The 26,632-nt window shown below is 34.9% G+C and overlaps 3 protein-coding genes across 3 annotated transcripts in view; 1 reads left to right on the top strand and 2 right to left on the bottom strand.

Moving 5' to 3' along the window:
* The window catches only part of LOC142973744 (cyclic GMP-AMP phosphodiesterase SMPDL3A-like), a 66,361-nt gene extending 61,141 nt beyond the window's left edge, over positions 1-5,220 (bottom strand). The window contains exon 1 of the mRNA XM_076115731.1: positions 5,039-5,220. The gene's annotated coding sequence lies outside the window, so the exon portion shown is untranslated. The remainder of the gene's footprint in view (positions 1-5,038) is intronic.
* A 5,223-nt stretch (positions 5,221-10,443) lies between these two features.
* LOC142973914 (centrosomal protein 20) lies at positions 10,444-13,247 on the top strand. The gene is made up of 3 exons (XM_076115948.1): positions 10,444-10,589; positions 11,873-12,063; positions 13,087-13,247. The coding sequence occupies exons 1-3, from the start codon at positions 10,494-10,496 to the stop codon at positions 13,220-13,222; spliced, it is 423 nt and encodes a 140-aa protein (XP_075972063.1). The 5' UTR covers positions 10,444-10,493; the 3' UTR covers positions 13,223-13,247.
* Positions 13,248-24,876: 11,629 nt separating this feature from the next.
* LOC142973832 (serine protease SP24D-like) lies at positions 24,877-25,653 on the bottom strand. The gene has a single exon (XM_076115856.1). It carries the CDS (start codon positions 25,651-25,653, stop codon positions 24,877-24,879), a length of 777 nt encoding a protein of 258 aa, XP_075971971.1.
* Between the last annotated feature and the right edge of the window lie 979 nt (positions 25,654-26,632).

Below are 26,632 nucleotides of genomic sequence, written 5' to 3'. Positions count from 1 at the left end.
GGAAGCAGATTATTTCAGAACATGTCCATTACTAAACTAGGACTCAATAACACATTTAATTGCATGGTGAAGATTTTAACTACATCATATTGCAAGAAATGACTTTAGAAACTGCATAAACCACAATTAAATCTCAAAAACTCCATAATAACGTTAAAACTAATTCCTTCATTCAACTCCGCTTGTTTGTAAGAACCATCTTTTATTTCTTAGGCCGTAGTTCAGTCGTAATTGGTCCAAGTTTCCTTAATGACTTCAGTTCTAAGTGATAGTTATTTTTGTGCGTACTGTTTTTCTTCCTATATGATTTGTGTGACTGAAAGACTTTGCTAAGTAGTTTTAATTGCTATGTTTGTTTGTACGAACATTTTGTTTGGGGAAGATCTGTTGTGTGCGGAAGTTAGTTGGTATGATCATTTCTTAGTCAGTCCATTGATTTATACGGATTGTGGAATTAGGTATGGTGTTATTATTGTAGTAGTATTTCTTAACCTGTATAACAAGATGTATGGATTTGAATGAGGCAGGGGAAGCTTGTAACGATCGTAGCAAGTGATGTTTTTTGGTCTCTACCTAACCCTATAGGTAAAAGGCGAGATGTATTAAAGTATGAAGTATACCTATATTTTTTTCATCATAATAATTTCCAAAAAAAAAAATATTACAAAGGAAAAATTCTATAAAAACAATTTCGTACATTTGTTAAGATTGATATTAAAACATTTCAAGGTAAACTTGTCCGTGTGTTTCAGGTCATTTGTAATCCTGAATATGTTAATGAGCAAAGAAGTCCCATTTATGTCTATTTTTACTAACCAACTATGTACTCAACTTAAATGTCAAACTACATAATACTAAAGATTACTCGTCACACAATCACCTAAGCACAAAATACAGCGAACACGTTTAAACGCTAATACTACACAACAACAAAAACGAACAATTCCTCATACATTACGTAGTTCTCACGACAGTAATCGATTAGTCTCAGTTGACTCGACGCGTGCGATACCGAACACCTGATGCATTACTTTTATAACAACCACTTGGTATTAGTTCAACGGCTTTTTAGTTCGTTTAGTTGGGAAAGGTTGGAGCACGTGCAGTTAATTAAAAAGTTCAGAATAGAAATATAAAAGTTGATTTTTATTCTCCTACTTTTGAGCAATATATTTCTTTAGACCATATCATCACTATGTATACATAATATATTATAAGATAAATTTTATCCGCGTCTGTTTGCATATTAGTTTACGATAAACTTAAATACTAGAGAACGGGTTTTCATGGGGTTTTGTGATTATATAGAATGGAAATGAAAAAAAAACTCAGCAGTTGGGTTTAGGTAATAAAATTATGTTCACACACAACTTACCTTTTTAATATTTTTTTTTAAATAATACCTTATTTAATAAAAGTTAGAAGAGGTTTAATTTTAGTCCACGTCATTTGTGCAAATTTAAGCACGCGTGATCTTAACATTTAATATTTGTAGTATAATCAAAATTGAATACAAAATAACTCTCATGGACGACACCGATCTAACTACAAAGCACACGACAGAAATAATAACAAAGTAAATAAAACCCAGCACTATATTCATAACAAACACTTCAAAGGAAACGTTATTATCCCTCGCTAAATTATAAACAGTTCCTTTATACAAAGCGTTACAATAAAAACTAAAACGTAGCACTATTCTATTCGATATAAAGCAAAAAGTTTTGTGCGACCGCAAAAACGCGAAAGGGGTTTTCCAATAAAACGATATGGAATGTTTAATGCCGGTATAAACGTCTTTTGCCAGATCGTCTGAATAACTACGAATGTGTTCAGGGGTCCTTACTATAGCACTTATGTCATGGAAATTCTAACACGACTTGTATGCTACATTTTTGCGGTGAAGGAATGGTTAGCCGCATTTTTTTTTCGTCGAATACTGGCTGTTAAGGTTATTATTACGTGAGAACGTTTGTAATGGACATAAGCTTTTATGAATATAATATTATCGATATTTTTGGGGCATGTTTTGCTGCTAAAGCAGTTCTAGCCGTAGTGAATTTGGCTGCGAATAATGAGTTTTAGGGTTTGACTCCCATATCAACCAAAGCACTGATACGAAATATTCATTCACAAAATTCAGTAAATAGCCAGGCTTAATACATAATAACGTATTCTATAACCTAAAACCAAAAACAAAAATTACAGAAGTCAAGTGTCTTAATGTACTTTCAGCCCTCATTTTCTAACGCTTTTATTTAAAAATTTACTATATGCTGAAAGAATCATTTAATAATTAAAAAAAACGATTTTATTGATGACGAAAGAATACAAATTTCACTACGTTTTACTTCCAAACAGTCAACACAATTCCCAAAGATTTTTTTTTATCAAAACTCTTTCTACTTCACACATACAAACTTAACCATGAAACAATTACGTTTCACCCTCTATTTACCTGCAATCAAAGGCGCACAGGATATTACACGCAAGTGACTCGTTATTTTCTTACAATGTCTAATTACGGCCGATTCTCTCTAACTAATATTTATGGTGTACTATAAATGTCTATTAGGGAACATTGGATTCCCTGAAGGCAATCGCTTTAGGCAGTGTACACATGAGCCTCTAATGTAGCGTTATTGTACATAATTTATGAAATGTCTGTCATTATTTTTTCATACAGTGGGTATAGTGCTGTATAGAAAATAAACACTGAATAGTGATCGTTGTTTTAAGAATGTTTGAGGAATGTTTTTGCTAATTTCTATGTAATTAATCTTTATGGTGAATTATATACATCCAGTTAAATTAAGACGAACTTAACTCACTCGTTTAGCGATTGGTAAGCATAACTCGCAAAATTTCACAAGTAACGCGTTTACTACATTTACTTATTTACATTTATTTAACTGAACATTTACTTGTAGTTAAAAACTATGTCTTACATTAAGCTGCTGTTAAAATAGAAATACATTTATGCGCGGAGTTGTCCTTCTAAGTTCTTCTTCTTATATAATGTATACATACACAAAATCATGCCTCCTTCCCCTAGTGATAACCATAATCGTAAGAATATCAAGTGATGTGATATGATTATCAAATTTATATTTAATTCAATTATATTCACACACCTTACGACGTGAAAATAAACTGAATATTATCATAATAATCACTCGTTAGTTTCAGGAAAAGTAATAATTCTAGCTTTTGCCCCTACCTACTCTTAAAAAAAAACCCTTGGAAATAGTATTTTACGTTAATCTAGGTTATCCACTAAAATGTGTAGCAAATTTCATGCAATTCAGTCCTGTAATTATGGCGTGAATCCTTTACAAACATCCATCTAACTATTTAAACTTTTTTTTTATAATATCAACACGATAGAAAGAATTAAGTTGATAAAAATCACCCTTGCACCCGTTAGTTCCATATTTGCAGTAGTATATTTATGAGAACAGTTCATTATAATCTCGTTAGTATAATATGATAAGGAGCGATAGTAATATGTTGGTATAATGGAAGAACGCTTAGTACGTTAGAAGCAACATTATTACTATCAGCGTACGAACAGAGTATGGAAAATCTTTAGCTCTGTACAAAATTTTACAGTGGAGTCACATTTTGGTATATTAGTTATCTACTTACCAAAAAAAATGTTATTTGATCAATAATCAACATTTTAAATTACGTTAGGAGTTATCATATAAAGTACATAATTTGCACTATCGTATTGCGACACATAGGCTCTGCAATTTTACATATTTCCCGAAGCACGGGGAGGGTGAACTCACATATTCAATTAGCGGCCACCCATGCATGGCATGGCCACGCCAAGCACTGCTTAACCCACATACTGTATAAAGACAGTATGAGTTACTGCAGCTGATATCGAAATTACCAATCTCTGTCTATACACAAGGATCGAAACGGACAATCTAAATCTGAACCATAATCACAATACACAGATTATATTTGAACTCCTCTAAATGAAAAAGATTATGACTTAACAATTTTCCTCTCGTAGAAAAAAAATCCCGGGAGCAACAACGATCAAACGTGTTATAATGATACAAGATATATATAGTACATAGTTTTGTCTATGTGCCAAGTCTCGACAAAATTCACTCTGTAGTTTTTATTTTAAAGAGAAACAAAGGTTCCATACAATCTAATGCATTTATTGGTTTTATTCACTTCGATCGTGAGTAGTGTATAAACGAGCTTTTAACACTTAACCATGGGTTAACAGAAGCTATCACATATTAGTAAGTATACGGCAAGTTTTAGATAGTAGAGAGGTCTACCTATCCCAATGTATAAAGTACCGTACGAGAGCACTTTACAACCCGTAGCAACCGTACCAATAAATCATAAGAATTTATAGCTGGTATGAAATATAATTACATACAACTGCTGGTTTAGGTTCCGTATATCATGATTATTATTTAAAATGATACGTTCTCTCATATTATGTCATAAAATCTATTTTCGTTTTAGTGTTATGTCTACTATGATCTCTTATCTGAGTCCTACGATTTACTGCCATTCAAAATCTATCACTGGAAAGAAGAAACTATTACGTTAACAATACCGTCTTCTAAATAAATCTACGCCAATACAGTTACTGTCTTATATCCCAATTCCAACTAACATACCCAACAATCTGAACTCACAGTAGAAAATAATTAAACTACAATTAACATCGTAGCGTACCGTAGAGGCTGTAGCACTTCGTAGCGTCGTAGCAAATTGCTACGAAATATTCTTCAGCATACATTTGCGGTACGGACTTAATTTGTAAAATGAATTCTTGAGGTATTTTGAAGTATGTGAAAATGTTTTCTCTCCGAGGAATTTTTGACTTTCTTTCCTCTCATAATCTTACAATTATTTCGAAATTGAGTTTTACACTCAAAAATAGCAGTACACTTGAATAAAAAACACATACAAAATTACATGAAATTTCAATACACCAATACAATTAACAACTCTAAAAAAAACAAAAAAATCCAGCATAAAACAATAGCTCACTCACCGTATCAAGTCCTAGTATCTTCCTAACACACAATTCATGTCCTCACGAACACAAGATTCAAGTAACACTCGATCATCACTTACACCACCGTACGATATAAACGCGGTCGCCCGACACGTCCGCACAGCACAATGGTCGGCGGCAAACTGCGCTCCTACATTCGTTAACATTCCAAGTTTGAAAAGCACCGTTCGGAACTCTTCGGGTGCCCTCGGCTACGGTGCAACATTATTTAGTATTTTCTGTAGCATTTAATTTGTTATTTGTTATCTATGCACCGGAATGTCTGAAACCGATCCTTGTAAGAAATATATTCAATGCAATTATTTATATTTTATTGTATATACTGTACGTAGTTTTTTGATATAATCATGGTAAGATTTTGAGTAGAATCAGTGGGAAAATTAGTAATTGATTATTACATTGACAATGGAAAACTTATTTTTCTTAACTCATATTACTACACACTTATGCGCGTGGTTCCGTTCACACCAAAAACATTCTTTGGGATCATAGTGGGCGACGTATACATCTTAATACGGCAGTTACCTACCAGTCAAATCAGCTACTCTTTATGAAATGTCAAAAATACATTATAATATAGAAATATGACATAGTGACGTCACGGTGTTTTATTTTGATATCAAAAGAGTGCCTAATAAAATGTTTCAATACGCAATAATTACAATTTCAACATTATTTACGAAAAAAATTGCACAGAGTCAGCATTTTGGATGAGCTTTTTAAAAGTACGAGTTTAATATTTTTAAACGTTAACCCAATCAACTACCCAATTCTTTGAAATTGGTTTAGCAGTTTAGTTTAACATAACAAAACAGACTTTTGCGTCCAATTACTATTAAGACAAAATCTATCAAGATCTATCAAAGTATTTACTAGAATATAATCGATTTCTGTGAAGATTTATTCACATTGTAGAGAATACTTAACTACTAAATATTAATAAGTGTCTCTACATGAAATACGCATTGGAAAAGTAGTTTGTAACTTTATTCATATACTAGAAAAAGTATAGTGAATTATTTATTTGTCTAGACTATGAATTATGATAAACTATTCATAGCTGTAAATCGTTTTATGAAAATGTATGAATTTAAATATATTATTTCGGAAAATTAAGTTTTATACAAAAAGTAATCAATCCAATGTATATTTATTGCGTTTTTTTTTTTGTTAATAAGCATTGAATTTTTCTTGAAATATGAATAATGAATAAATAAACTATTTTAAGAAACGCTATATTTTCACGCATATTATGTATAAAATGTTCATTGCTTATCTTCTACAATTTGAATACTTATTAATGGTGATTTCTTTGTTTGCGCCATATTATGTTGTTATCAGTGACGGGACACAATGACCAAGAGGTAAGATAGGTACATACAGCTGAGTTTTCATTGGAACCTGAAAATACATACATAAAACATGTCTATTATATCAGAGAGCGTAGAATTAGATAGAAGTAAATAAAATACGCTTACGTTTTGCCATTTGCTATGTTAGTCCAATGTAATAGGAAATGAGCCTATAGTTTCATACCGAGCACATTAGCAGACAGGTTACTATTAAAACTATTCTTATATAAATTGAAATAGCCCGTTAGCCTTTTGCTCTAAAACTCGGAACCTCTTGATTAGCCATCGCATACACCAATATGTACTAGCGCCCAGACCAGTCCTTGCAGTTCTTGCACTCGACACAAAATTGACATACGCTTCACGTCGAATTGCACTGCATCGCATTCATCTCCCACGTTGGACAACCGGTAAATACCAGTCCAATGAAACTGAAGCTAGTTTTTGATAAACGGTGCAAAGAGTTCAAACTTTCATGTTCGAGTGGCTCGACTCAAAGGCTCGTTTGAATGATGCTTTATGAAAAAGACAGTTCTTTTAATCTTCGAGTGAAAGCGATTGTGAAAGTCGTTTTTGTATCGTGTTATAGTCCGACAACTAAGAAAAGAGAACGGGCACGCACGGTTAATCTAGATTATAGTTAACAGTTGTGAGACTTTTCAACATAAAATAACTGTATCAAACGGGCTGCTGTCAGCTGCATATGTCTGCGGGTCACTGACGTTCTAAATACTGACTTTTGAATACCTCCGTCACCCTCATATCTTGCACTCAAGGCTCTGTACTAAGTTGGTGTATTATAAGTACTGACTCCAATATAGTAAAGGGTTTTTTTTGTCCTTTTTCCTCCAGATATTGTTTACGTGACTGTTTCGTTGAACGGTTGAGCTATATTGGACACGTTCACATATTTTGAAGTAAAGAATTCAAAAGTAGGTATTAGATGTTTTTAAAGCGACGCCTCTTATGCTTACAGTGTAAGCAGAAGTGATAAATTATCAACTTTGCCGTACCTTGTACAATATCTTATATATCGATTTTGCTTCATTATCTTAAATTTTGGCGTTATAAAAGAAATAGTGAAACTATTGCTATAAAGACTGATGAGCAAATTCTGTGCTACTAAAAAAACGTGAACAAAATAAAATTTGACAATCCACACACGATTCTAAATACATAATCAAAGAAATAAATTAATAGCCAGGCTTAAAACACATACTCGTGCTTATCACACAAATATTTGTCCTGAGTAGGATTCAAACCTATCACACGTGGTGCTACGGTTATTGCGGCGAGATGACCACGTTGACCACTACATAACATAGATACAAGACATATTTACACTGAACCCTATATTTCTAACCATGGGGAAGTATTTAATGAGCAGCAATAACAATCTGTCAGTAATTAGGCTGCACGCTATCTATCATATCTTGGTCAAACGAGCGTAATTATTACTCACACGTGATTGATGGTGCGAGAGAGGGTGATGATGTGATGGTACAAAGACGTTTTGACTTTCAGATTAGTCTATGATCGTGTTATAATGTCATATAACTGAGTTAACTACCTAAAAGATGATCTTCTTCATCGTGTATGAAATACATCCACGTTTCGCCATTAAAAAGCCTTACAGCCTTTCTCTGCTGGGTGCTATTCGAATTTCACAGTTAGGTACTACTGTAACAACATTTCTGAATAAAAATCAATAACATTTCCCAGTCGGTAATTGAACTCTGAAAGTTTTGATTAAAGATTGTAGGTTTCCGCCAAATCAACATTACCTCATCACTTTTACTACTATTCTTCAAATTGAAATCTGGTTCTTAAACGCTGAATACTTCTTCACAATCTATGTACAAAAAAAGTATCGCACGCTCCCAACAGTATCTATTTAGAAAAACAAAACAAAGTCCTAGAAAAACCTCCAAAGTATAGCAATAAAACACTCGGCTCACTAAACACAAGGTATATCTCTATTCGCAAACAACACGGTGCACTTTCCCTCAATAGATGCAACGCGACCGTGAGATATTGGACTGTCCACAAGCACTTATTTATCCACCGATGTACCGCGCCGGTACTATTGGACCAAACTCGATAGAGTTTTTTGGCATGCTGTGTTTTTTGTTCTAGATCCGTTGTGGATTGCTTTATTATACAGCGCGGAAAAATATAAGCCATGGAGATATAAGGTCAATAAAAGATAACATACTTTTATTTAAAATAAAAATAAACTGTAGGACAACATATAATGGATATGAATGTGACAAGTGGAATTTATAAAGATAGTAGTGGGAAATAATGCCCCTCTCCGCAATGGAATGCATGTATGAACCTTTAAATAAAACATCGAGTATTTTTGGATTATCAAATACTTATATTTTTTTTACATTAATATTGGATAAGGCATTTGTCTAGCATATCATTTGATTATACCTAAATTAAGATGAAGACGACGATGTGACATCATCAACCGAGAAATACCACATTTAGATACTTCAACTATATCTCTATATCAAACACGACGATATCTGACGCTTATTGATAAGTCTGAAAACTGGGTTTAACTCTAATAATGAAATAAAAAAGAGTAAAAAAAACGTGACTTTCTCGCTTCGAAACAATCGTACGCTCCGTCTATTTCAAGTTAATGCGCTAAACATTTGTTACAGCCACAGTAATTCCGACTGCAGCAAGAATTCGTTTGCAGCTAGCCGCGGATCGTTCAACGATACGTCTACGTCACTGTGTTCAGTAAAAATTCGATATTTTCAAACTTTCGCGGCTTGTACACATAACACTATACTAAACTGAATTTAAAGACTATATATAAAACATTAACCCATTAATATCCAAATGCTGGGCAAGGGTCTCCTCAGGCTTTGAGTCTACCGCGCTGGCCAAGTGCAAGCTGGGTATATTGTATGCCCTCAAGAAGTATGGTAAAAAAATTGTTATTTTTGAACGAATGTATATTTTTTATATGTTTTAATTAAATACTGAAAACTAATTAACGTGTGTATGTGAAATTTGTTTAATTTTCTAAGGTATTGATGATTGAATATTCGACATTTCTATCTTTAAAAAATATAGGCCTACTAAAATTATGCCAGTAAATAGCTTCCAAATAAATTCCCGAGGTCATTGACACACTATTTGTAAAACTGTATCTAATTTAACCACCTATTACTCGAATTGAATCACTTGAAGCCTCCCGAAGCTCGCTTATTTGAATTTCATGCCAAGGTTACCTAAATTCGCGAAGAAAAGTTTAATTTTCAAACGATTTTTCCGAGGAAATTTCCAATTGGTTTTCTTGAAACTAGAACAGTGATACCCACTTGAAGCCTACGATTTTCATTTTGTTTCATGGTAATGTTGAATGTAGCGAGAGAATTCGTTATTGTGATATACATAGAACATGTTCTCAATTGCTCTCATTTTTTCTTAGAATTGAGTTTTATGAATTACCAACATTTACAAGATATCATAATATCGGGTTATACAAGAGTCATATTATAAAATAACAAAAAAATATAATGCATAATTAATAAAAATACTCCGAAAATATCAGGAGGTGAGGCAGAATTGAATTCTACAATCAGATTATAACTGCTATGAAAAACTTTTCCTTACATTCTTCCACATAAACTGCAAATAAAATATTACATTGAAATATTTCAATACAAATTGGAGTATCATATACTAGAAGCCGCCCGCGACTTCGTCCGCGTGGATACCCTTCCCATGTAAATCCAGATCCCTCGGAAACTCCGGGATAAATAGTAGCGTATGAGTTTTCTGGGTCTTCAGCTACCTACATACTAAATTTCATCGTAATCGGATCAGTAGTATTTGCGTGAAAGAGTAACAAGCATCCATACATACATACATTCTCACAAACTTTCGCACTTATAATATTAGTAAGATAAAGACTGCAACTATAAAATCACAGTATTATAATCCCAACTTATTATTTTATAAAATACAGGCAGCTTCTAAAAATAAAACAAAATAAATCGACGTCACTACACCTGCGTTTGACATTTAAGAACAACAAACAACAAATTCATACAATGAACGACAGCAAACTAATATCTGAGAAAGACTTGCTAGTCGCAATAAAAGATCTTTTGAAGAAAAACGGCCATCTCAATAAAATAAATGCAGAGGTATTTATTTGTTCATTATTTTTTGAAGTTTTATTTGAATTGACGAGTGACATCCAGTTGGTTGATGGGTCTCAAGTTCTTTGAAATGTTCAATAAATGTTATATTATTGATTATCTGAGTGGGGTTGATGACCTATATGTAGAGTTCTAGGCACTAGTCTGGAATTCTAAATAATAATTAAGATACGCACAAAATAATGTAAAAAAATTGGTGCTCTTTAGTCTTCACCTGTACTATGGCAAGAAGGGTTGACGTCTTGTCTGTAAAATGAGAATATAGCTTAAAATAATACTAACTTAAATGAAGTAACCTATTACTTCGTCTAAGTTAGTATTACAGAAAAGGAGCATAGAAGAATAATATTAAGCACCCAAGAAAATAGAAATATCGATTATTTCCCTGTTCATAATAATTATCAAGCCCTAACATTATTTGAAAAACCTATCAAATGGGGCTTAGAACAATTTATTACCCATGTAAATAAACAATAAAAGTAGGTGTAATTTCATAAGATAATCTATTTTAATTTACACAGAAGCAACTATTATTGAAATGATATCGTTACACGATCGACCAAACATTTGTAGGCTGCATTGTGGCCGGCAAAATAATGTGGTCGGCATTATAATACGCACCATTAAAATGGTTCGCTGAATTAAAAGCCACTGTTTAAATAAACATAAACGGAAACCGTTTTTGCATTTTATTGTGTGTGGATGTAAGTGAATTTCGTAAACTAATTAGCTTGTAAGTGTTTTTTGGTGTAATTTTATTGATTAATCATCATTCTACTGCTAGGCATATATAGTTCTATGAGATCATGCGTCTTAACGGCTTACCGTGACTACAATTGAATTTGTTCTTACCCAACCTCAAGCTCATTACGGCATTGCTTCTTAGGTGTGTGGCAGCGTCGAGACATTTGACGGTTACAATGTAAAATATCTGTCAGTAAATCTATATGTTAGAATTCATCTCTTTTGCACCGTAATCATTATTAGTCCAAAAGACCTCGTAGTCTTACCAGCAAATGTGCACGACTTCGTCCGTGTGGACTTTTGTTTTCAGATTCTCTTCTGTTAGTCATAGTGTGATATCTTCAAGCCTTTATCCTTCATCAATAAATGGACTATGCAACACAGAAACATTTTTTCTTCAAAGAAAGAATCTACTGAAATTGCTGCGATAAGCTCGTTTAAAGAAACAGAAAATCTCTTCATCTGAAATTATATGTATGGATACGACAATATATTTTCAAACAAACATCATTTGTTTTCCGCAGGTGCGAGCTCAAGTAACCGAACTGCTGCAAGACCGCCAAGCTGGTGGGGCTGTGACGTCAGCACCGACTCCCACGGACGAGGTACTGCTGGTCAATGAACTCGTGAGAGAGTACTTGGAGTGGAACGGCTATTTGTACACCACCTCTGTGATGATGTCTGAAGCTGCTATGCCGAAGGATAAGAAATCTAGGTTCGTATCTTAGACTAGACGTTATGACATTGGTCCCAAAGTACCACAGAATGTTTGCCTCATAATCCTTATAACACAAAAAATGCAAATCAGTCAGCTGTCAATCAACATGGATGTATGCAAGTTTGCCTCTCACGCGAAAAATAACTGGACAGGTTTTGATACAATTTTGTATTGATATAACCTGAACTAAACCATATTTATACAATATATTAGAATATTTTTACCCAAGAAATCTCTTCTCGCGGACGTAGCCACGAGCAAAAGTACAGCGGTACTTATAAAAACAAAGTGCTTTAAATAACGATAATTCATTATCATTCAAAAATTGATTGACTGTTATATAGATTTCAATTTACATACAGACTTTAGCACAAATGCACTCACTGTATTTGTTGAAAACTCATCTAATAAAACCTTTTACGAATGGATTGGTAATCGACTTTCTCAGCTAAGGTATATAAATTAGGGCTTCAAATCGGTGAGTGAAAATTTAATTTGACGACCTAGATTTTGTAGCCGCTTCAATTTCGCACCCACTTTCTGAGTCAACCAGCGAGTTGTCTGTGTAAAACATTTATATGAAACTGGGAGAGCCAGATGTATTATTAGAACCACTTATGAATACTGAAAGGGAATGTTTTAGTTGCGAGCATCCGAATTAATGTTACTTTCTGATTATTTTGTAACATATTTGTTGCGTGGGAGGTATTGAAATATCAACTGAACATTAATAGTGTAGACTGTAGAATCAATGAATAGGTATAAATAGTATATTAGTAACGTTATGTTTGAGATAGTTTGAAGTGATGGATTACTTTTTGATCGTGAAATAGTCAACTGCAATAAGCTCGCCATATAACAAGGGGCTGAGAATGTCATGACGGAGCGTGGGTGTTTTGTTTTATATATCTCTGCCTGTAACTTCGAGTATAACAGGCGTGATATTACGTATGCATGTATCTTTATCTTCAAGTGTCATTCATTCCTAGAGACGTGCTGATAAAAACATTTTATTTCCAGGGCGGATTTGTGTGCTGAAGTAGGAGTGAAGGACGATGAGAAGTCATCAGCTTTACCGCTGTTGTCCAATATAGTTGCTGCGTACACTGAAAGGATTAAAAGGAAGATTAGTAGGAGCAAGAAAGAGATATGTTAATGAAAATATATTGACTTTGAACTGAGGTTTGACAATTATTTGGGCTAGGTTATTTATATTAGTAAACGTGGTGAACGATTGCCTGCTGTGATGTTTCCCCGGCGTGATGAGATAGCTGTATGAAAACACGAGGTAGCCTACTGGTTGAGAATCTTATCTAAATACAAGAGTGATTCATGCGGGAGCAGTCTTATTATAACTAAATTATTTATTTGAAATATTAATCTATAACTTTTTACCACTATATTATAAAATCACTAGAAATAACACTTACTATACAGGTATAAGATATTATTATTGATTATGATATTGAGATTATATTTGTATTGGACATAAATATTGTGCAATACCTTTTACTAAGATATTAATCGTCTAGGGGGCGTTGCCAGGTCTCCTATTACTGTGTCCATGTTATTACTTTTGTACCTTGTAACCAAAAAACAAGTATTACGCAATATTTTCCTTCCTCTAGTAAAGAAATACCTTCATCAAACAGTTTCCAAACAGAAGCCTGACAAAATAAATGATGAGGTTTGACGGTCGTACTGCCTAAGTTGTGATAGGATACTCTAGGAAAGCTATTAAGTGAACCGTAATCGTACCCTGGCGGATACTTGTGTTACACCCCCGGGTATTCTCATCAAAATGAATTGCTTAGGATATTTTGATGATGTAGTGATGTTTTCAGTTGAATTTATTGGTCGTTCATCGTATGGTTAGTAGTTAACAAGAGTTGAAGTTGTTCTAGCCCGGAACTTATTGACGTGGCTTAACTACTGAAACAATTGAAAACAATCGGGACCGTTTCTTTATATGTCGGAAGCATGGAGATGCTTAGTTCAAATACATCACGTCACTCGTTTATAGAATATCCGAGCTTAAGAAAAATAAACAGTCGTGCTCACGTTTGAAATTAAAGCTCGAATCCAATACACAATTAGATTCTAATAAGAGTGCAAAGGTAAGCAAGCTGTATGATTACCTTTACTTGTCTTAGAAAAATAATAAAACAGAAACATTGTAAATAAATATTATTAAGTTTCGACTGAGTCACGACACAAGAAAAGATTTTACATGCTCTGAAATTTGAGACACCTTCATTTAATGAGCAACTCAACTAACAAGTTTCGTATACAAACATAATAATTTCTTTTCTCATATCAAAAACAGGTGCAAAACTTTCCGAGAACATTGTTCAACTAAGTTTTGAGTTCTACAGTACAAGTCTTAAAGGATAGGGTAGTTTTACCTGCAAGTTAGACGTCAGTAAACACCTTACTAATTTATGGGGGAAACAAGAAATCTTTGAGAATGTTAATTATTCAGATAAAGTTTTAACATGTTCTTAGAACAAAGAACTCCCGTCTGAATATAGTGAAGAGTTTTGATTCATTGTTTTAATAAATAATCTTTATTTATATTTATTTTACTTGCAGAATCATTTGCGTAGGAATAAGAGTTTTATTCTACAAGCGACATCCTTGCGCCCACATTTGGACACCGATCACCATTTCACATTTTACCCACATCCTCCCACTACCTAGCTACCTCGCACATTTTAGGGTAAAATCAGCCCATTCATCTTTAATCTGATTATATTTTTTAGAAATGTTACTTGTTCAATTGTCGTCAGAAATATGTATGTATATACACTGTGACATTTTAAACTGAACTCTTTGTATGAAAATTTCAATTTAATTATCGCTGTTGTATGTGCTGAGCAAATAATGTTCCATTGTAAAATTACTTAAAAATCGATATGCAATAATAATTTTACAATTTTCATTCTTAAAAATCTTTTTTAAATATCACAATGTATACGTAATATGTTTGGCGCTGACCGTATGTACCTGTATCTGCTCATTTTGTATTTCACACATATTCTATACAATTAATTACAGTATTTATAACATACTCAATTAATTTGTGTCTAACACTAGCCAAATTATGTTCTATTCGATTAGACACCGACCACAATCGAATGTAATTACTAGCTTACTGCTCTGCGGTTAAACCAAGTACGGGTAATCTGATAACAGTAGCCCAAAGACAAATTATACATACTCTCGGTAACCATACGTTACGGAAACACCCGAACAGCTTCAAATTTACACGAATGAAGTTTCTCGGCTCTAGGATGTTCTAGCTTAGTGAATAAGTGCATGTAACTGGCTTTCATAGGTTGCCCGCAACTTTGACTGATTTTGCTCGGCAAAGAGCAATATATAGGTCTTTTCTGCAGTAGAATCCCAGAGATGACAATAGGCTCGCCCCCTATCAAAGAGCCTATCATTTTAAATGGTGAAACTTGAGAGTATTTCTTACTACTCTCCTTAGGTCGCCTGGAATAGCGTGAGGTTATGTATGCATGTTTGTATGTATGTCAATTTGTTTGATTTTCGTTCAATTGAAGTCTAGTTAAAAACTCACTCAGGACACTCCATTAGACAGTTTCACCTAAAGAGGAACTCGTATTTTTCTCCAATTTGGTGCCAAACAAAAATAAAATACTATGAATAGGAAAAGTTTTTCTCGCACGTTTATAAACGATGCACTTCGCACAATGAAAAACGAATAGGAAATAACTGGAAAGCACACGGAGTTTTCTAGTCAAAAACTTTTCCAATCCATTGTATTTTTAACCAACTTAAAAAAAGAAATACGATGTATTTTGGCTGAACACTTTTGTATTAAAACGTTGCTTTTATTAGTGGTTAGAAGTTACACTTTGTTTCAATTGAAAGAACGAGTTTCAATTGATTCAATTCCTACAAGAACTTAATGTTGTACATTATACTTATGCACCTATATACAAGGTAAAATAAATCTAAAGAAAGAATCTAAAGATTACTAAAATATGGGGGCGACCAGTTTCATTGAAAACATCCAACGGGGCGGGACTTTGTTTACAGTGCCCGAGTTGGTAGCCAATATACAGGTGCACTATTTATTCCATCACTCTCATAACCCAGTAGAACAGATATTTGACACGTCAAATGAGAGGTCTGGCGCCGGACTCTCCAAGATACGGATGTCTAATTTATATATTATCTTAACAGACAAACTCAGAGACAACGCTTTTGGCCCGAATCGGGACTCGAACCCAACGCCTTTGCGTGACAGCTACATAGACTGCTCACCACACTACAGAGGTAGTTTGCAACAATATACTAAGTAATTGATTGATAACCTTGAAGTGAATTAATTGGCTTATATTGATCCGAAGGTCAGGACCGGCTAGAGTCTATACAACCTCCTAGATACTAATTGCCTTAATTTATCTTCGTGAATGTACAAAGTTTTACATGTGTGGGTAATCAAAGTGCGTTCAAATGTACTTACAATTTAGTACAGGGTGTTGTTATTTGTGTGATTTATATTGTCCTGTAAAAATGAAAAGTTTTATCAATTTACAGGAAGTTTTAAGTAACAGGGCATTAAAAATTACTTTTCCTAACATTTTCGTTGAGCAGTTATTGCGACACACGGTGCGACCGATGCAGCGAAAAAGGAAAGAAATCCTTACTCTACCTTAAAAATACCAGTACAACAAAATTATTCCTATATTACATTCTGATAAAGCAGCTTCAATCAATACACAACAAAGTTATCACCCCGTATACGATACGATTGTAGGTAATAAATGATCACTCCCTTTATGTGAGCTAATGGGTACCTGTGGGTTAATGGAATCAGGAGTCATGTGATTAAGACAGCCGATTGCGGACGATGGCTCGAGTTAAAGATGTATGTGGGGTAATAGAGAATACAGGTATAAACATTAATCATTACATAACATAAAATAAAGCCTGGCTGTCTGCTTGCCTATTCGCAGTAAACTCAAAATAAAGGGAGCAGATTTTTTGCGATTAATAAAATAAAAATCTATTCATCAGATTTTCATGCAGTTATCACAAATTGATAGTGATTCTCAAGGAACACAAACATAACCATGACGTCAATATATACAAAGTTATGCATTACTAAGATTTAATTAAAATCTTATCACCAGATTTAAACATAGGGAGCACCCGTCATTCACCTAGTAGAAAGGGAGGTAACAAACATAAAAGAACTTGACTTGAGAACTTCCATCTTTTTTTTAAGTCGATTAAAAAATTGTTTTGCACAGTTAACAACAACTTTTGATATTTTCTCGAAACCTATTCAAATATCTGTAGTCTATAGACCTGATTTGTTAACTTAATTACGAATGCTCGATATAAAGTCACACATTAACACTAAATATGACAAGAAACTTGACACTCTTATGTCTTAAGACAAAGCCCATTCTGTACCCGTTCAATGTGAATCACATTAAAGGACATAGTACTAGAAACAAGTACCATCTCTTAAGGAAAATTGAACGGGTCTCCTCTAAGAAAGGGGATATTTAGGAATCGTTCGAACCCGTTAGACGTACGGACACACGGTTAAAAGTTATGTCTGACAATAGTTTTATTTAAACACCACAACCGGCCAAGTGGTTGTTGGACTAGCGCGAGAAGGGTTCCGTGTTATTTATAAAAATAACGTTTTTTATATAAAAATGTTTGCATTCGATGTTGATGTGGCATCATCGGTGAAAATTGTCAGCAGCCTGGTGACCTACAGACAGCAAAGTCTTAGTAATGGAGTTCTCGTATTATATTTCAGGTAAGGATCCTTAACACTCATAATTACAGTAGAGTACTCTAATCATTGTTGTCATTATTTTATAATACTCATGTTTAAACCACTGTGTTAAGCCACCTATGATAAAACGATTGCTTACACTACTACTTGTGCAACGTCCCGTTCCTTTCCTTTGCGCTGCAACAAGCCAGAGACAACTAGAGCTACAATAAATATAATTTAAGTACTGCGTTGATAGATGCTTACCAGCAACATAAAATATGATCAATATACTTATAAATACATAAATGTATAACTATTTGTTTAAAATGTATCTTACAATATAAACATGACGCAAACCCGAAGCAAATCAATAACACCACAATAAACAAGCACAATCAACAACAAGTCTTCGTTATCACTGAAACCATTCCACTCAAATCAATTTCCACAATCTTTGAAGCCCATAAAAGCGTTCACCATTCATTCTCTCCCTAAATCTCACTCGTCCAAGCGATGAACATCCTATTGTAAGAGATTCTCACATCTATTACCTGTTGTAATCAGTTAAGGGACAATGGGTCTTTGACGTTCAATGGCTCAGATTTCGCGAGATAAATTCACCACGTTCCTCTTCCCGAGTGGCTATTTCAAAAATGGCTTCCTAGTATTACTTGATTCGGTTGTGAAGCTTTTCGACGGAAATTGGCCGAGGCGTCGCCCGTATAATGGGTATTGGAGTATGATGCAACTAATCAATGTTGGCTTAGGAATTGATTTCTGGGAAATTGATGCTAGGCTTTGGGCTGGAATGCTATTGTTTTGAAGGATACATGTCCAACATACGTAATATCACGCCTGTTATACCCGAAAATGTAGACAAAGGTGATGGTAGAGAAGGTGGTATGAAATACTAAATTCACCATTAACAGTGTGCCATTTATGACGGTTTATGATATACATATATATGTATAGACAAACAGACGGACAGCGAAGACTTAGTGATAGGAACCCATTATACCTAATAGCTATAAAATTAATATGACTTAAATTTAACAGTAAAATCTTTTCAGAAACCATCAAAACAATGAGCCACAAAGTAGGACGTAGAACATTTAACTCGGGCGCCGGGCACAATATGTTTACGGTGACTAATATCTGGTAACAAGCTGGTCCGAGTACGTTTTACATCTCCCGCCCTAGTTATGACCGTGTTGTGCTGCTGATAGGTAACAATATGGCACTTTTTATAAAAAAGAAATATGCATACTTATTGTTAGAATAAGAAATTTATTAAAAGTTGACATGAGACGTAATAATGGAGCGCAATATTCTACCACTATTCGTTAAAGATTATTTAATCAACTAGTCATTGAAAAATTTTGTCAAAATATGTTCAACGCCTCTAGCGGACGCTGAAGGAACTATTTTTTTAGTACATTATGCACGATACTCGATAGTGCCGACTGTAGGGAATCGCGCTACGGTTGTCTACGAAAGCGTTTGTAAGTTCAGTTAGGGTACTATTTTTCATAGGGTTTACTAGATATAGGAAACTTTTGCTGATTTGAATGGTTGAACTGTATCTTTCTCACTATTTGTTTGTCTGTAATTCATTGTTGAAGTGTTTCAGTTGTGTGATTCAAGAGCTTGATAAATTGTAAAAGATGTTGTGACCCATAGTAAATAAGTTTTAGATAGGATACCACTGAAGTGTCGTTTTTGCATTTCAGTTTATAAATAACAATAGCGTAATAAATTATTTAATATTATTTAAGTAACAGTAACATACTATAAGCCGACCGGAACTTTACACAGATATCGAAATTCAGTATAAAATGGGACGTGCGACGCAAATGTGTTTATGCAACAAATATTATGACGTGAAAACTCGTATTAGACGACATTATAATGTTTTCGCTTGAATTTTGTTTCGGTTTTCAATATACTTACGTAACATACATACATTATCACGCGCTAGTTATCCCGAGGGTTTAGACAGAGGTGTATGGAATACACCCATGTTTCACCATTAAAAATGTTAGTCCCATGTAATAGCGGGCGAGCATATAGCAATTTACCAGGTATGTAACAAAACCCTGGACTACTATTGACTTTGTCCGCCCTGAGAATCGAATTCGGGATCTCGTGTTTAGTCGTCGAAGTGTATGTACTGACCACAAGGTTCCGGATACCGGATACCGACCGCGCCTCACAAACAGTCAGGGGTAGGGTTGTAGAAAAAATAGTCTGTAACTAGCCACATAGACTCAAGGACTCTCAACTATCTCCAAAGTCGATTAGCATTAAAATCGATTTAGCAGTTTTGCCGTGAGAGCATAACATAGTGACAGATTTTTGTGATGTTCGAGTAAAGAGTATTGATACCATTTTGTAATCGAGAAAAATTGGGTCACTGTATCGGTAAAGTCCAGTCCACTACTCTACCTATTCCGTCCTATTGCTATGCATGAGTTTTTCGATCTGCTAGTCTAGATTTATAGGTTCATCCTGTTTTTGTCTAGTCTCATTTGGGTGGTCAATTCTCTTCGGTTTGTTTCGGTATTTTGTTTTGGACAGGCTTTTTATGTTCTGGCAAATATAGAACACATAACCCTGGTATTTAGAATTGACTCCTATTTTATATCAGTTTGTGAGAAAAAAGAAACAAACTGTCTCTTTTGTCTTTCGTCCATGCTAAAAACAATTGGACGTCATTATATTTCAAAACATGGTTTAAATTTAAATTCTTTTATATTATTATAAAGTTAGGTTTTTAATAGGAAAAAAATTTTTATCACTATCGACTACTGACAACCGGATAACTATCGAGAAATTTCGCATGAAAATTTGTACCTCGATTCTCTACCACTATCGACAACCGACAACCGGCTAGCTATCGAAATTTTGACATTTAGAATGTACTGCCAAAATGTTTCCTACGACACCCGTCAGAGGCGCTGGTCATATTTTCACACATTTTTTTTTGATGACAGGTCTGTTGCCGGTAGTCGATAGTAGTAGAGAATCGAGCTACTGTACCCCGATTCTCTACTACTATCGACTACCGACAACCGAACTGTCATCGAGAAATTTTGTATGAAAATTTGATCAGCGCCTCTGTCGGGTGTCGTAGGAAACATTTTGGCAGAACATTCTAAATGTCAAATGTCGATAGCTAGCCGGTTGTCGGTAGTCGATAGTGGTAGAGAATCGAGGTACTGATCCGCACCTCTAAATTGCGTCGTAGTAAACTCCCGATACTCAACAGTACCGAGTGTAGAGAATCAAGCTACAGAAGTCTTCATGGAAACACAAATAAAAGCCTCCACAACACAAAGTCAGCAAATCAGTAATGTTTGTACACAATTCTATTAGGACGACTAAAGAAATCACGATCCAACCCGTTGACCATCAAAATTCTCCACTCGTATATTCGGTCAAGTAAATAGTTGGAATTGTTCTTGGCGTAAGCGTAATTAATTGTGTTTCCGAGACCACCACGTGTGCAGGGTCGCCAATTTTCTTATTTATCGGAACCAATTCCTTGCCATTAGGCCGACAGCTTGCTTATTAAGTCTGTTCACGACGTAGACGAATGGATCGGGTTGTATTTAAATGTTACTTAATGATTGCTGATGCTTAACGGAATCGGTTTTCTGGAAGGGTTTCTTTGTGCTGTTATTTTAGTTTAGAACTTTTTCGGTGTTCATGTTTTAAATTTAACTAATCAAACTAAAGTCTGTTAGAACAGATTTGGTCTACGTTATGACTGTATGATGAATCTTAGAGCAGTTCCATAAAATTTGTAAATATTGAAAGAAAAATAAATAATTTATTTCAAAGAAGAATCGCTAGATACTTAGATGTACATTATGTTACTAGCCCAAAAAGTGTAAAATTATAAGACACATTGTTAAAATGAATAATAACATACATTTTACTTATAACCCACCATATGATGAAATTCGTCTGCTGTAGATTGTTAACACTTGGTCAGCGTAGCAGCCTCTCTTGGTCTCGCATTTTCTAGGAAGCGATATTTATTCAGCAATATCACTAGAATGGCTTACTAAAGCCAGTCATTAAGATTTTTGCTTAGACTGAATACTAGTTTATTGTCCTTTTCAAACTTGTTAAAGTAGCCTATACTATATTGTAATCAAAGTTTCAAACACTGCTATTGGATTTTTGCGACCAAGATTGATATTTTTATATCTCTTAGTTTTCATGTAGATAAAACTCAACAGGTAAATATTTTGTATCCAACTCACGCTTGCCCTTCGGCTGTGTGTCAATGTTTAGATGAACAACAATTCTAATTGGATTAAGATGGAAGTTTACGTAATTTATCAAACAACCGACAAAGATGTGGTCTCAACTTTTAAGGGCACGTTGGCCGAACGGAAAATTGAAAACGCGATTTATAAAGTCAATAAGATTTCGAACAATGGCTCAAGATAATCTGGTCTTATGGTTTTTAGAAAGTATCCAGTGTAACTTGAACTCTGTAAACCTTTTTAGGACGGAAATCTCAGATTTTGTATTCTTTAAAGTTATTCATATATTTGTGATGTATTGTTTTGCATTTTTAATGTAATTTTATTAAAAAAGGATTTTCTTGCATGATGCTCTTTTACTTTCGCTTTGAATATTAATTATTAAATGAGATAAATACAAACAAGCATTTAACCTCAACTTTTTTGACGTTTTGGCACAGATTATACAGTCGGTGGTCGCACGCTGACTGCGTCTATGGCCATTACGTATAATAGCAAATACTTAAGGATTTTCTTATAGTCACGCTGAACAGATTTTCATGTACAATTTTTCGATAGCTAGCCGTTAGTCGAAACTAGCTATAGTATATGCATCACTTTTTAAGAATATATCACAACTTTCCAAAACCAAAACGCAAATATGAATACGCAAAACGAAACATACCACAGTACAAAAGCCAATCTCGCAAGCAAACCTCCCCAATAAACACACACTCAACGAAATGAACAAGCAAAAGTGTCCAATCAATGCGCATAGTTAACATTCCACTGGTTGATTAAGTAATACGCAACGGTTCGGACATGTGGATAATTAATTAGAGGACGGTCACTGGGATCGTAACACAGTGCCCGGATGGGCGTAACCGCAAATTGCCTAATTTATCCGACTCACTTCCTCGGTAGTGTAGTGAACGTTTCATAACTACATCTTAGGCATTTATTTTATACTAGCTTACCCGCGCCACTTAGCTTGCGTCACATAAGAGAGAATGAGTCAAAATATTCCCCGTTTTTGTAACATTTTTTAACGGGTACTCTGCTCCTTTTGGTCGTAGCGTGATGATAAATAGCCTATGTCCTTCCTCGGGTATCAAAATATCTCCATACCAAATTTCATGCAAATTGGTTCCTTCCTCAATAAATGGGCTATCTAACACTGAAAGAATTTTTCAAATCAGACCAGTAGTTCCTGAGATTAGCGCATTCAAACAAACAACCAAACAAACTCTTCAGCTTTATAATATTAGTTAGTATAGATTTCACGCCATATTTCAAGGCAATGGTTAAGGATGTCGTCACGCCGCTACCATTACGTCAAGACGTAGTTCGATTCCCAACCGGGACAAATATTCGTGTAATGAGTTCGAGTATTTGTTCTGATCCTGGATGTCAATTTATCTATATAAGTATGTAAATGAAAGTATATAGGTAAGTATGATTATCAAATATAGCTCCGCATAGTTTGGAATCAAATGACTGTGTGTGTGTGTGACACACGAACATATAATACTACATCGTTATGTAGTATCTCAAAATGATAAAAGCAAGAGCAATATGAAAGCAAAAAATAAAACCATTAAACTAATGTAACAATATGACAATGTTCGCATATAAAATATTCCTATATATTATGCGTAACGGAGGATAGCTTCCTTTTGTCGCAGTAATATAAAACGTTTTGATTTGTGTTAATTAGTTTGTTTGCGTACAAGTCGTAAAATAAAGACGATCGTGTTTATTTATATCAGTATATTATTAACTAGCTGATGCCCGCTACTTCGTTTGCGTGGATTTTATTTATAGTAGGTGTAACTTTCGCTCATCTAGCTCGATTCTCTACCACTGTCGACTTTCGACGACTGGTAAGCTATCGAGAATTGTCTATGAAAGTCTGATCAGCGTCTATAACGGGTGACGTTGGAACTATTTTGGCTGTACATTTTAAATGTCAAACTTTCGATACTCTACAGTACCGACTGTAGAGAATCGCACTACAGGTCAGTGAAGGCTCGTAGCCGAGGAACATGGACGAAAGCACGTAGGGTAAGTTCAGTTGCAACTCAGCGACGCACCACATCGCGGCTCGTAAACTTGACCCTTGGCGAGGCGATTACTTTCCCACTCCGATGCGTGTGCGTTAAGTACGGATTTACATACAAATAATACTGTAGCTCGATTCTCTACTACTATCGACTACCGGCAACCGAACTGTCATCGAGAAATTTTGTATGAAAATCTTATCAGCGCCTCTGACGGGCGTCGTAGTAACTTGTTTGGCAGTACATCATAAATGTCAAAATTCGATAGCTAGCCGGTTGTCGGTAGTCGATAGTGGTAGAGAATCGAGGTACTGAACGGCTCGAGTTGATACAGCGGCGATCTGTTTAAGAAATAAGATCAACAGGATAAAATTATACAACATACCCGGACGAGGTCACCTCGGACCGCTAAATTACATTTATTCGTGTATAACATTTATTCTCAAATTCATACTTTTGCGCTAATAGCTTGCAATTTATTAAGTTACATGGCTATCAAGATTTCACGATTTATAACTACATTTAGTAATTACGTTGTCTATTATTTGTCTTTATAAGTATATATTATATATTAAGAAGTATATAAATATGTTTATCTGTTATTCGGTTATCATAGTATAAGCTCTGCCTAGGTTGGAATCAAATTACCGTGTGTGAGTTGTCGAATAAAATTTATTTATTTATTTACATTTGAAAAGAAAAATTGATATCTCAGTATCAGTCAATCATCACCACGTATGTGTTTTTGGATCCATGTCAAATGCGGGCTCACTGGTTCATAAAAATCTTCAATATCACCTGATGAACAGACTCCTACTATTTTATTTCCTAAGAACAAGGGACCGCCTGAGTCACCGTGCATCGAAACTTGATTTGTCGAACACTTCCTCGAGAGACAAATGGCTAGATCACAATCGAACTCTAAACGACAAGACTTAACAACTGCTTCACCTATCTGTAGTTTCTCACCCAGAGTCTTTTGATATAATTGACTTCGATTCTTTTCAGTATATGGATTAAAACGTAATCCGTATCCAGCGTATTCAACTGAGTGGCCCAATAGTGCTCTATAATCTACCGCTGACAGAATACCGATTGTGTTCATGGACACCGGGTTAATGATCAACAACGCGATATCATTTAAATATAATTTTCCGCCTTTGTAGTTTGGATGTATTATCTTTTTCACTACTCGTCTTCTAGACTTTGTGCGTTTCAGTGGTATTGTCACGTTCCCCCACTGTATGAACATAAACGAATATAGCACATCATCCGGTATGCAATGTGCAGCTGTAAGAACTGAGTTTGATTTGATTACGGAACCAGTACATATAAATGTTTCAAAAGGATATGTTTCCTTCAAAGCTACTACATAAGGGTACTTGGAATGAACGTCGTCGGTTCCGTTGACGACGCGTAGTGCATCGTTGTATAGGCGCGCAGGTGCAGTCTCACGCACCGCTGTTAGCAGCGTTACAAGTGCCAGTGCGCAGTACATGATACGCTTATGTTACTCACAGTTGTTACGTGTCAGATAGTAATGAAGAATTAAATGTTTTCAAAAACACTTTACTTCTTGCAGATTTACTTTTGAAAAGGTCTTGCGTCGGTTTAATAACGGTAGTCAGTTATAGTGTTAAACTAGAATGTTCACTAGTGCGATTATATCAAACGCATAAAGTGATTGTTGGAGCTATAAAAAGCAAATAAATAAAGTAGTTTTATTGAATTATTCTGCACATTTTACGTTGATTGTATTTTACTTGGTTTGTCAACTAGCTGACCCGCGGCTCTGTCTGCACAGGAAGTGGCATTTTCTATTTCAGCCTTTACCAGGCGATTTACACTAAAATCATTCTTAATTCTTCATTACTATCTGACACGTAACAACTGTGAGTAACATAAGTGTATCATGTACTGCGCACTGGCACTTGTAACGCTGCTAACAGCGGTGCGTGAGACTGCACCTGCGCGCCTATACAACGATGCACTACGCGTCGTCAACGGAACCGACGACGTTCATTCCAAGTACCCTTATGTGGTAGCTTTGAAGAAGTCATATCCTATTGAAATGTTTGGATGTACCGGTACCATCATCAAATCCAACTTGGTACTTACAGCTGCACATTGCACAATTAGTCAGACGATATATATACAATGGGGGGACATGTCATTACCACTGAATGACACACACACCAAGAGTGAAGTAATCAAGCAGATAAAACATCCAAACTTCAGACTTAATTTTCTACTATTTAATGATATTGCGTTGTTGATCATTAACCCGGTGTCCATGAACGCAATCGGTATTCTGTCAGCGGTAGATTATAGAGCACTATTGGGCCACTCAGTTGAATACGCTGGATACGGATTACGCTATAATCTTTATACTACCAAGAATCGAAGTCAAGAATATAAAAAGAGTCGGAGTAGAAAACTACAGATAGGTGAAGCAGTTGTTCAGTCGTGTCGTATTC

Source organism: Anticarsia gemmatalis, chromosome 6 (genome assembly GCF_050436995.1).
Source record: "Anticarsia gemmatalis isolate Benzon Research Colony breed Stoneville strain chromosome 6, ilAntGemm2 primary, whole genome shotgun sequence".
Taxonomy (NCBI): domain Eukaryota; kingdom Metazoa; phylum Arthropoda; class Insecta; order Lepidoptera; family Erebidae; genus Anticarsia; species Anticarsia gemmatalis.
Note: the sequence above shows the minus strand (reverse complement) of the source record. Positions and strands in the feature narration are given on the sequence as shown.